This window comes from Sceloporus undulatus, chromosome 4, assembly GCF_019175285.1.
Source record: "Sceloporus undulatus isolate JIND9_A2432 ecotype Alabama chromosome 4, SceUnd_v1.1, whole genome shotgun sequence".
Lineage (NCBI taxonomy): Eukaryota > Metazoa > Chordata > Lepidosauria > Squamata > Phrynosomatidae > Sceloporus > Sceloporus undulatus.
Genome location: NC_056525.1, coordinates 196,103,148 through 196,115,157, shown reverse-complemented (window position 1 = coordinate 196,115,157; position 12,010 = coordinate 196,103,148). Strand labels below are relative to the sequence as shown.

The 12,010-nt window shown below is 39.4% G+C and overlaps 1 protein-coding gene across 1 annotated transcript; it reads right to left on the bottom strand.

The window, feature by feature from the left end:
* Window positions 1–4,264: 4,264 nt before the first annotated feature.
* Window positions 4,265–11,318, bottom strand: PPDPFL (pancreatic progenitor cell differentiation and proliferation factor like). The gene is made up of 5 exons (XM_042465125.1): window positions 11,123–11,318; window positions 8,750–8,852; window positions 7,467–7,559; window positions 7,150–7,249; window positions 4,265–5,724 (listed from the first exon to the last, which is right to left on the bottom strand). Exons 2-5 carry the CDS (start codon window positions 8,802–8,804, stop codon window positions 5,712–5,714), a joined length of 261 nt encoding a protein of 86 aa, XP_042321059.1. The 5' UTR covers window positions 8,805–8,852; window positions 11,123–11,318; the 3' UTR covers window positions 4,265–5,711.
* Window positions 11,319–12,010: the final 692 nt, after the last annotated feature.

Below are 12,010 nucleotides of genomic sequence, written 5' to 3'. Positions count from 1 at the left end.
GCACTGTTTTGTGAATAGTAGAATGTTTATATTCTTTATTCTGCAAATTGATGAGGCAAAAGATTAAGTTTTTCAGTCTGTTCTCAAAAAAACATGGGACATTGTGCTCTTCCCTAACCAAATGCCCTCCAGAAGAAATGATAAAAATTGGGTTACAACTTCCATCATCCCCAGCCAGATGTGTAGGCCACTAGGTTCAGGCAGACTGGTCTAGGGTTTGTGTAGATTTTGGCAACAAAAATAAGAATTACTGAGGTGCTCAAAAAATAATAGCAATCACCCTGTCAACACAGCTGATTTAACACAGTTTTTGAATTATGTTTAGAGTAGATAGCATCTTAAAACTGCCTCTGTTGGTAAACCCTAATCATTTTGAAACATCTTCTGGATAGTAATGATACTTTGACTAGACTGGGGCCTTAGAGTTTACTTCATATCTAATATACTTAGAAATGAATTGTCTAGACCAGTGTTTTTTTTATCAAACAGATTGCTGCTTCAGTAACAGCTCACGGTGCCGTGTGACAATACAGAACACTTCTGGAAAAGACATAGGCCTGTTACAGACTGCCAAAATAAAGCTGCTTTGGGTCTCTTTGGAGGTATGCTATTTAAATGATGCATGGGTCCTAAGAGTCTGGAGGTCGGACCAAAGCCACACTCCATTCCTAAGCACCGGAGTGCAGCTTTTGGTGCAGCTTCCAGATTCTTAGGATGCATGCATCATTTAAATAGCATACCTCCAAAGAGACCCGAAGCAGCTTTATTTTGGCAGTCTGTAACAGGCCATAAACTTCAGATATAGTGCAAAAGTCATTGAGGACACAGTCAAGTAACTGGATCTAATTTTCAGGGATTAAATGCAATGCTCTCAGAATGCATTCTCCTAATAGCGGGTATAGGTGTTATGAAATTAGTTGACCAAGGTTTCTGCTAGAAAGGGCACATGGGAGAAAAAACTCTGAACTTTCTGACTGCAACAAGCAGTACTCTGAGGCAGACGTTAATAGTGTACTAGTCAGTGTACGTTCCAGAGGTTGCTGCTTTACAGCACAATATTAATCAATATTGCTTTTTTTTGGAGGTGAAAGAATGCCTAATTAGTAGGGATATCACTCAATTTAAGATATCTTGGTTGATTAAAAAATGTGCTTTTGCTATTGTTGTGTGCCTTTGTTGTTGTGTGTCTTCAACTTATGACCATCCTAAGACAAACCTATCATGCGATTTTCTTGGCAGATTTTCTTCAAGGGGGTGGGCATCAGGGTGTCTTTGCCTTTCTGTGAACCTGAGTGTAATATGTCCTAGGTCAGCCAGAGGGTTTCCATGGCTGAGCAGGGATTCAACCCTGGTTTCCAGAGTCATAGCTCAAACCACTACACCACACCAGCTCACAACAAATTGTATTGTTTAATAATTTATCACATTAATTTTAATTCATAAATTAATTTGCATATGAATAAAATGGCTCTGGTAAGCAGTTAATATGTTGTTTTTCCTGGCTTAGTCCATGTGGATAAACATACTGTATCTAGAATTGCACGGTTAGGTTGTAGTGGGTACATTTTAGAAGAGATATTTTATTTTCTGTGAAAGTGAAGGGAGAAAGCCTCTTCAAAAATGATGTCTGTCACCATTTTACAAATAATTATATTAAAATAATGAACGTAGGTGGGAAATGTGTCATCGTGTTAATGCACTGTAACTTTTAGCTAATATAAGGCCCAAAACACATTGCAGTTTGAGATTGCTTTAACTGCCCTGGCTCAGTGCTAGGAAACCCTGGGATTTGTAGTTTATTGTGACATCAAAGCTTGCTGACAGAGAAGGCTAAATATCTCACAAAACTAAAGTTCCCAGAATTCCCTAGCATTGGCCCAGGGCAGATAAAATGGTCTCAAACTGGATCATTTTTGCAGTGTGTTTTATACCAATGTCTGTCAATTACCAATTACTTGGGAGTAAACCTCATTGACCACACTTGTATTTATGTCTGACTTGACATGTATAAGTTTGCATTGTGCATGATTTTGATGATTTATTAATCTGACTAAATTAAACAATCCAAAACTACAACCCTCCTTCTTTTTCCCTTTATATAAATGTTTTAGTTTTATAGCCAAACAAGCCTATTTTTTAGTTCCTTTTTTCCTTTCTTGTGATTTAGGTTGGATAGAAACACACTTCTGGTACACCAAAATCCACATTTTCTTATTCATGACACCCAATACCACACAAAAGGCACATGTGGGAAATCTTCCTATCCAACAATGCAAAACATTGATACTCTACCATAAAGTATTTCCATCATTTCATTGTGTGTGTGTGTGAGTGTGAGTGATGCTTTATAACATTCCTTTGCCTATAAACTGGACATGAAGCCTGTTTTTATTTGTGGCAGGTGAATGGAGGCAGGGAGCACAAAAAAATAACTCAAAATACTTTGACATAATAAAAGTATGTGTAAATCTACCAATACACATCTATAAGTAGTACATTTCTTATTTTTACTATTTATCACATTCTGTAGCAGGCAAGGGGGATGTTTGGCTCTCTAGGTGATGAACTTGAAGTATCACCTGACTTTGTCAGCATAGTCAGTGGTGAAGGAGGATGAGAGTAGCAGTCAGACATCGTCTGGAGAACCCCATGTTTCCCTTTCTATAGCATGTTCTTCAGTTTCACTAGTATCATGTAAACAAGCTCTTTATTATCTGTGTGTTACCAAATGGACAAACATCTGTAAATGCAAGACTGTTGGTAGCTACTACATATTTGTGCCATTGTTTATGCCTTTGTAAATTTTGTAGGTTTCAGGCCCTACAAGCACAAGATTCACATAGCACAATAACTACTGTGCCTTGATTGTAATCAAAACACCACTACCACCGAAATCAGCAATCCCATTTCTCCTTTGCTGTAATGGTCATATATACAAATTTCCTGAGACTACAAAAAAGCAGAGTAGGGGACAGATGAAGAAACTCACAATCCGATAACATCATGCCACAGAGTTTGCAGCATTATTGTTGTTGTTATGTTGTTGTTATCAGAGAGATGTGAGGCCTTTGTGTACTGCTTGGTTCCCAACTCTTTTTTTGCCTTCTATTATATTATTCTACCCTAGCAGCAAAGATATGTGAATTGATTTAGGAATGGTGCCTTCCTAAGGCATTTCTATAATTCAGAGGTGGTAATAGTGCATTTGGTAGTATTTTAAATCTGTCTCAGTGCATTCATAATCAATTTCTCCTCTATCCAAGGTGAACATATCATTTTCAAAAACCGATACTGTCTTTCTTTAATGATTTTGCAATAACAGCACATGAACTAGTAAAAATATGACATTGAATTTGGTATATGGATTTCTCAGGGAGAGATAGGTTAGTTCTCTTGTTAGAAAAGCAAATGCAAGATATAAACTTACAGGGCTGATTTGAAGTTCTTTCATATGTTGTTATTTATGTAATTTTCACTGGCAGCAAACTCATTCACTTTCTATATTTGTTTCTATCCTATCTGTTAATGAAGAAGGTTTTCCCTTGATTCAGTGCAATGAAGATGCCTTCTTATTATTTCATAATAAACTGAATCTTGTGTACATAACTATAAAAATATAACCAGTCATTTATTCTTTCTTTTGTTTCATTTTGTCCTTCCAATTTGTGAATTGTATTATTGATCCAAACAGCCCTTCAAACAGTTTGAACAGAAATCATATGAAATCCTTTTGACAGCTGTATTTTCCCATTGGACAAGTAAGTGTAAAAGAATGTTTTGATCATACTTTAGACTACTTAGCATTTCAAACTGTGACACATTACATTCAGTGATCCTTGACTCCTGGTTGATTGTTTGGGGTCTTTACAAATTAGTTGTAGGAAAAGGCTAGATAGCAATTAAAAACAGTAAATCCATACTTACATATGTTTAGGCAAACAATATGATACATGCAAATGTGTTTAAAGAAGCCCTGACAGGTATATGTTTACAGTGGACCCTTGTTATACGCTGGGGTTTGGTTTCAAGATCCCCCATGGATAACAAAATCTGTGGATACTCAAGTCCCATTAAATATAATGACATAGCAAAATGTTGTCCCTTATAAAAAATGGAAAATCGAGATTTGATATTTGAAACTGATACTTTTTTTGAACATTTTGAAACTGTGGATGCTTGAATCTGTGTATAAAAAATCCGTGTATAAGAAAAGCCGACTGTATTATGAATGGCTTCTTGCTGTTCATAACAAATGATCCAAAAGCATATTTATTAAGCTTTATTAATACAAAACTTAGTAAAAAAAATAGTTAATTCTGTACATTAAGAAATTGCTCTGATAGCACAATACAAAATGGTTACACAGAGAAGGATGAACAAAGTGAAGTAAGGCAAATCCACAAATTAAAACCGATTTTCTCTATTTATAGGTATCTATCTTGTACTATTTTACCTGCCCTACATACATTTCCCCCACTATTTTTTTCTGTTTCAAATAATCATACATCTAGGCATGGTCAGTAGAATAATGGAAATAACAAGCATATTGCAACTTAAGGAGGTTACATGGCAATACAAAATGTTATGTGGCCAATGTTTTTAAAGTATACAAGAAAAATAAAATCATGTCAACTATAACAACAAAAATAGTTACAGCACAAAGATGTTACGTAGTGCAGGTCTGAATAGCAGCCACATCATATGGTAATCCTAAATTTACATACGGTATGTGGTATTCATCATGTGGTAGGATTAGGTTTACATATTTTTTGAAGTTGGTACATAGAAATCAAAGCTACTCCTTCCATATAATCCATGCGAGTATGTGCAATTTCTTTCTTTAAAAACAAACTTACAGCCTTTGTTAAATCAAGCTTTAACAAGTTTCCTTCCCAACTTTAATAAACAGTAGTTATAAACATGTGTTTGACATTTGTTAACAAAGTTAATTTAAATCCCAAGCATGGAAACAGCACTTCTAACAAAACATAGGCCCATTCAGTACGTACTAGGGTTAGAAAGGGGCGTCCTTTCCGGATGCCCCTAACCCTAGTACACGCTCAGCACGTACAAAATGGCGGTGCCCGTTCTACACGGGCGCTACCATCTTGACGTCGCGGACGCCTAGCGTCCACACGTTGCACGGCACTAATGATGCTGCTAGTGCACCATTGGCACCTTGCGGCATCATTAGCACACCGCAAGAAGAAGCTGCATTTTGCAGCTTCTTTTTGCTGTGCGGAGGAGCTGCGCGGTTTGGCTAATGAGGCTCCTCCACGCAGCAAATGAAGACGCTTTTCAGACCGTCCTTTTGGGCAGTCTGTAAAGCGCCTCATTTATAGTTAAAGAAAGAAACACTATGCTTGGCATTAAGATGGAATAACCTTGAATCATTTGACCCACCTACAGAAGCTTCTCAGTTTAGCAAAGGAAACCCTAGGTAATTAGAAGACACAACAAGAGTTTTCATTTCTATTTCTTCCAATAATATGTAAGAGTCATTATGAAACTGAATACACCTGTTCACTATCAAGAACTCTGCATCAGGCATAGTAAGTTGAAATGATGATTGCCTTATAAATAAGCTGTGGATAGCTCCTTCTCTTGCAACTGAAATTTCAAGCAGTGTGCTTTCTTCACATGGGGAAATGCATTTCAAGAAATGTCTCTGTTTGTGAAGTCATATAAAAACATTCAGCTTGATGTTGAAGTCAGCTGTTTGCACTGTCAAGAAATCAAAGAAATCCAATAAATTAGGAGCAATACAAAGAATTGTTGTCAAATGTTGGTAGAAACTAGAACTATACATAAAGTTAATCCAGTTTCAATCTTGGCCTCGACTTCACTAGAGGAAAAGTGAATTAAAAAAAGGGAACTGATGAACACAACATGCCTTTGCATATTAACAGTAGCTTGCTGTAGATTTGTGCTCATATTTATACTAAAAAAAGAGAGAGTTTCTGCAAACCAAAGTTCTCAAAGCATATAAACTATGGCAATGTGGTTTGTATACAAGTAACAGCTTAAAGTACCAAAGCAAGCATGATTTTAAATAATAGGGAGAGAAGCAAATATATTTCTTGGATATCCAGTATAAGCACACTAACAGCGGTACTTATTTAAAAAATGAAGCTGTAGTTGTTTAGTTCATATCAATGGCAATCATTCAAAATATGTGACAATTTCCAAGTTTGTCATTATTTTATGTTAGGGTTGGAATCATGTAGCCCTACAGATACTGCTGAACTATAACAATAGCTTGTGGGACTTGCAGTCCAACAGTATATATAGGGACACAGGATTCCCACCCTTGTTGTGTGGTACAGTGGTGCCTCGGGTTACGAAATTAATTCGTTCCACGGCCGCTTTCGTAACCCGAAGCGCCTTCGTAAGCCGAATTGCCATAGGCGCTAATGGGGAAAAGCCGCGATTCCGTGCGAAATTTTTTTTTTAAGCACCAAAAGTTTTTTCGTAACCCGAAAAAACATTCGTAACCCGGAACAATGATTCCCTATGGGATTTTTTCGTATCCCGAAAATTTCGTAACCTGGGTATTTCGTATCCCGAGGTACCACTGTATAATGTGCCAACATAACCAAAGATTTTGACAATGATGACTATTTACTCTAGCATAGTACCACCAGCATCAATAGGGTCTGTCCTTGTATTCATCTCCCCTGACTAAATATTTCAACAAGAGTTATGTTTCCAAAATTCTGGGCTGGATCCAGATTGAACATTTCACAAAAGCAAGGCCTCTTCCATTCATGGAAGACACCAGGATTAAGGAGAAGCTTGCTCCAAAAGGCAGGGCATGGGAATGTGATGATTCTCCCCATTGTCCTGCTTCCTCTCTCTCATGCTCCTAAGGAGAATCCCACAGTTCTCCAAAACTGTTTTTCAGGAAAACAGAAAAAGGTATCTCAAAAACTGCTGCCCTGTCTCCTTCCCCAAATGCAAAAAGAGCTCCGCATGTCAGTACTCTGAATCAAATTCTGTATGTCTGTTCTGAGGATAATTTTAGCTGAGTTAATCTCTACAATTCTAGATTTAATATAAAAGCTGTCATATTCACAAGAGACTCCCCTAAATCCAGAAGAATGTTAATTCAAATGAAATTGTGTTTCTTAGAAAAGAAGCAACTCTTACCTGCTGGCTGATAAGGCTTTCCTGCCTACATTCTGAGGTGCAGACTCACAGTGGAAAAAGCTTTTTATCCACCAACATTTTTCAAATACTTCAGGTAAACCTACAAATGTACATAACACAGTGTTAAGAAATAGGTGAGTAATAAAACTCCAGGGTCACAAAAAGGCTACTAACATTAGTGAATGAGAAAGATCAGGGAAATCAAAGCATATTTTAGCTTCACAGAAAATGTATGGGGATTAAACGTACAAATGCTTCCCACAAAGTACACTCAATTATTCCAATTATAGCAAATAACTTTAAAAGAGCCACAATACCATGGAAGTGTTTTTCTTGGTCTGAGAAGGTCACAGGTTCAGAACAGCAAGATGAACTGCTTGAAGAAACACTGGAGTCAGAATTTAGACGTGCTGTGTGTGAAAAATAAAATATACATTACATTTGTAAAAGTGAGGGAGGCAACACTTTTCTTCCAGTGTGTTAAAAGGATCTGTATATGACATTCTCTCCATCTGTAACACAGTACATCAATATTTTGTATGTTACAATGGAAAAACTGACACTCTTCAAAGGATAAGAAATATGGCTAAAATATATGCTATGCCCAGTCTTCAATCAAGGCCTAGTCTTTCACTGCTCTGTTATCATATGCCAACTCCTTTGACAGAAGGAAAGCACTAGCTTTATATGAGAAAGGAATTAATTAATATACTGTAGTAAAATATATTCCATGCATTCAAATAAGAATTAGATTAATATAATTGTTTTAAGATTAAAGCTTTCTCCTTTTAGAGTCATTCAAACCTCATTGTAATTCAGAGGCATGGTCTTTTTGTCCAAAAAAACAGTATGCAAAGGGATCTTGCAGCACCTTTGAGACTAACTGTTAGAAAGAGGTTGTAGCATGAGATTTCATAGACTTGGTCTACTCCCTCAGACACATAGAATGAACTTCATGCATCTGACGGAGTAGACCAAGTCTGCAAAAACTCATGCTACAACTTCTTTCACACGGTCTCAACGGTCCATTTATATAATATCAACAGAATTATAGTTAGGAACAGACAACTCAAGCAACTGCTGGGGAAACTGGGTTGGGGAAGCACCAGTTCAAGGGAGGGTCTGTCAGTCTAGCAACTCAGCTATCCATCCAATTAAGTGCTGAAACAAATATGTGTTTTTTCTTAATGTTAAAAGTGGCAATGCAGATATGTGTGGTTGTATTACTGTTTATGGGAAGAAGGGTGTATTCATAGAATATTTATACTAGTGCCCATGCAATAAATGGCATCTGAATTAGTTACTGAAACCAGATCCATGTGTGTAAATCACAGAGATATAACATACATTTCAGTGTCTTGAAATGGATTACAAATACAATTTTAAAAAGCACTAAAAGATGCTAGTAAACTGAACAAACTGAGGGTGTACTAAAGACATTTCTTGCTTGCACCACTTTGGGTTGTGAACATAAATCCTGAACATAAATACTAAAACATTTCACAGTATATGGGTACTACTCATCTTATTCTCTTTATACAAAAACAGACAAGTCTTGAGATCTTGTTAGTTTTCTTCAATTTTAAAGCAGGAAACTTACTTCGGTAGTATTGGTTCTTGGCCACAAGGCAGCCAGCTGAGGGCACTGATGCCATGGCGATGGTACTTTGGAGTACCAAGAAGCAAGACTTATGCAAGGGCACCTGCAAGACAAAAGAAATGGGGAAAACTTTGCATTAACAATGCATGCCATAATACAGATCTCTGTGGTACTTAACAGCAGAGTTCATTATAAATTACAGGTTTTGATTGGTTTGGCTTTCTTGCATGGTTTATGTACAGTTGTTTCCCACATGTGCCCAAGATCCTGAACATTATGCTCATTACATGAAAATAAAGCCATTATATTACAATGGTATGAGACCAAACGTATACCTTTGTGCATGGGCAAATATATGTTCTTGCAATTAGCGTGAGCATTTTGAAGTCAGAAATGAGCATGCAAAAAAACCCTCAGGAATAAATGTGTTATCTTGGCTGTTTTGTACATCTAGACTTGAAGGCACATGACAACAGCAAAAAAACTAGTAGTGTATGCTTTGACTGGTAGCACCATTCCATAGGTTTCCAGCAGAGATCTTTCACGCAACTGTTACGTGGAGATGTCTAGACTCAAAGCTAGGAGTTTCTGTGCACAAAAGCAAATGTTCTGCCTACTTTGCTGTTGTACAACTGTGTCTTCTGTGGGGAAGTGGCATCATAACACTGCTCAAATGAATACTTGAAGGGATGTCATATTGAGGAGGGAGCAAGCTTGTTTTCTGCTGCTCCAGAGAATAGGACCAGGAGCAATGGATGGAAGCTACATGAAAAGAGATTTCACCTCACCATTAGGAGGAACTTCCTGACAGTAAGGGCTGTTCAACAGTGGAACAAACTCCCTCGGAGTGTAGTGGAATCTCCTTCCTTAGAGGTCTTTAAACAGAAGCTGGATGGCCATCTGTTGGGAATGCTTTGATTTAGATTTCCTGCATGGCAGGGGGTTGGAATGGATGGCCCTTGCGGTCTCTTCCAACTCTATGATTCTATGATAAGCTCACTATGTTACACAAGCAATTACTTCCCCATCACATGTTGGCTGCCGAAGTGTGAACATCACAGAAAAACCTAAAATGTGGGTGTCTGTTCCAAAACACACAACAGAAATCATCCAATTTGAGACCACTTGGTTCAGTGCTAAGGAATCCTGGGAGTTGTAGTTTATTGAGGTACCAGGGCTCTCTGACAAGAGAAGGCTAAATGTTCCACAAAACAAAATGTCTCACAAAAGGGTAGTGTTTCCAGACACTAGAATTATAGAATCATAGAGTTGGGAGAGACCACAAAGGCCATCCAGTCCAACCGCCTTGCCATGCAGGAAATCTCAATCAAAGCATACATTACTGTGAGCCTATGCTTATTTTAACCTGTGCCATTATGTTTTATTGTTTCCAGATTTCATATATATTAACTCCAATTGCCCCATGTAGAATGTATGCCACTGCCAGGTCTTTATTTTATTTTGTTATTTTAACTCAACTGATTGGATGTACAGTGCTCTGCAAACTTACGGCGCTGTATAAATAAATCTTAATAATAATAATACTTCCCAGGATTCCCTAGCATTGAGCCAGGGCAGTTGAAGTGGTCTCAAACTGGATTATTTCTGCCGTGTGTTTTGGACCTTTAGCTCAAAGGCATGATGCAGAGGGACAACAAATGCTGGAGTCTCCAACGGTGAAAATCACATTCAGTCCAAGTGCCATCTTGGCAAAGCCAACCACTTTTTAGTATTGATTTCAGGAAAGGCATTATTTAACACACTTTACAGGAAAAGAGATTCCACCTCCACATGAGGAAGCATGTCCAAAGGAGGGCCACCAAAATGGTGAAGGGCCTGAAAACCCATGCCTTATGAGGAAAGACTTAGGGAGCTGGGTATGTTTAGCCTGGAAAAAGGGACGGTTAAGTTGAAAGTCTTGTTTAAATATTTGAAGGTGTGTTACACTGAGGATGGAGCAAGCTTGTTTTCTGCTGCTCCAAAGAATAGGATGCAAGCAACAAGTAAAGAGATTCCACCTCAACATTAGGGGGAACTTCCTGGCAGTAAGGGCTGTTGGACAGTGGAAGGCAGTAGGCACTCCCTCAGAGAGTGGTAGAGTCTCCTTCCTTGGAGGTCTGTAAGCAGAGGCTGGATAGCCATCTGTCGGGGATGCTTTGATTGTGAGTTCCTGCATGGCAGAATGGGGCTGGACTGGATGGCCCCTTGGGTCTCTTCCAACTCTCGGAGTCTCCCCTTTAGCTGGGGAGCCAAACTCTAGAAAACCCTCCGTCCTAATAAAGGAGTGGCCATTCCTCCTGAGCACCCCAAGGGGAGGGAGAGAGGGAGGAAGCAGGGATAAGGAGAAGTAGGGAAAGCAGATTTCAGCGTTACCTGGATTGCCCTCTTGAAGGTGGCTCCAAGCACACTCTCCTGGAAGAATCCTGGTTCCCTTGCAGCCAAGTCTGTCAGTTTTTCTCTGGGCACTTCAGCAAAAGGAGCCTGGAGCAGTCAGGGCCAAGGTGCCCAAGCTGAGGCTGAGGGCTGCTAGTCAGGGGACTGGCAGGGGGACTGTTGTGCCTGCCTGGAGGGAGGCTGCCTTTATACCCAGGAGCTTTGGCAGATGAAACCTGAGCCATGGAGGGCTGTCCTCGCTCAACCCGGGGCCAGGGCAAAGTCTGGCTTGCTCCCTCCTTCCCTCAGCGACACAAACAACAGCAGCAGCAGAGGGCAAGGCATGCGGCGCCCGAGTGGCTGAAGGGGTGGAGTGCCTGTCTCTCTCAGGGCAAGGAGGGAGGGCATCCTGAGGTGCTTCAAGGGAGGGCACCCCATGAAATCCATGGGGTCTTCTACTCTTCTTAGAATGGGGGACACCTGGCTGAACCAGACGACGTGAGAAAGGGATCCAGGAGTTCTAGGAGACCACAAGTTGAACATGAGTCAACAGTGTGATGTAGCAGCAAAAAAGGCCAACAGGATGATAGGCTCCATCAGTAGTATAGTGTCTAGACTCAGGGAAGTCATAGTGCCACTCTATTCTGCTTTGCTCAGGCCCCACCTGGAATACTGGGTCCAGTTCTGGGCACCACAATTCAAAAAGGATGTTGACAAATTGGAGCGTGTGCAGAGGAGGGCCGCCAAAATAGTGACAGGTCTGGAAACCATGCCTTATGAGGAAAGGGAGCTGGGTATGTTTAGCCTGGAGAAGAGACAGTTTAGGGGTGATATGTTAACCCTGTGTAAGTATTTGAAGAGGTCTCACATTGAAGATGGAGCAAGCTT

What these genes read in the sequence shown, in the direction of transcription:
- PPDPFL (XM_042465125.1), bottom strand. Translation starts at nt 8,804, where the DNA reads ATGGCATCAGTGCCCTCAGCTGGCTGCCTTGTGGCCAAGAACCAATAC. An exon ending in CAAGAACCAATACTACCGAA is followed by an intron (nt 7,560 to 8,749) that starts GTAAGTTTCCTG and finishes TTTCACACACAG; the next exon opens with CACGTCTAAATTCTGACTCC. An exon ending in CCAAGAAAAACACTTCCATG is followed by an intron (nt 7,250 to 7,466) that starts GTATTGTGGCTC and finishes GTACATTTGTAG; the next exon opens with GTTTACCTGAAGTATTTGAA.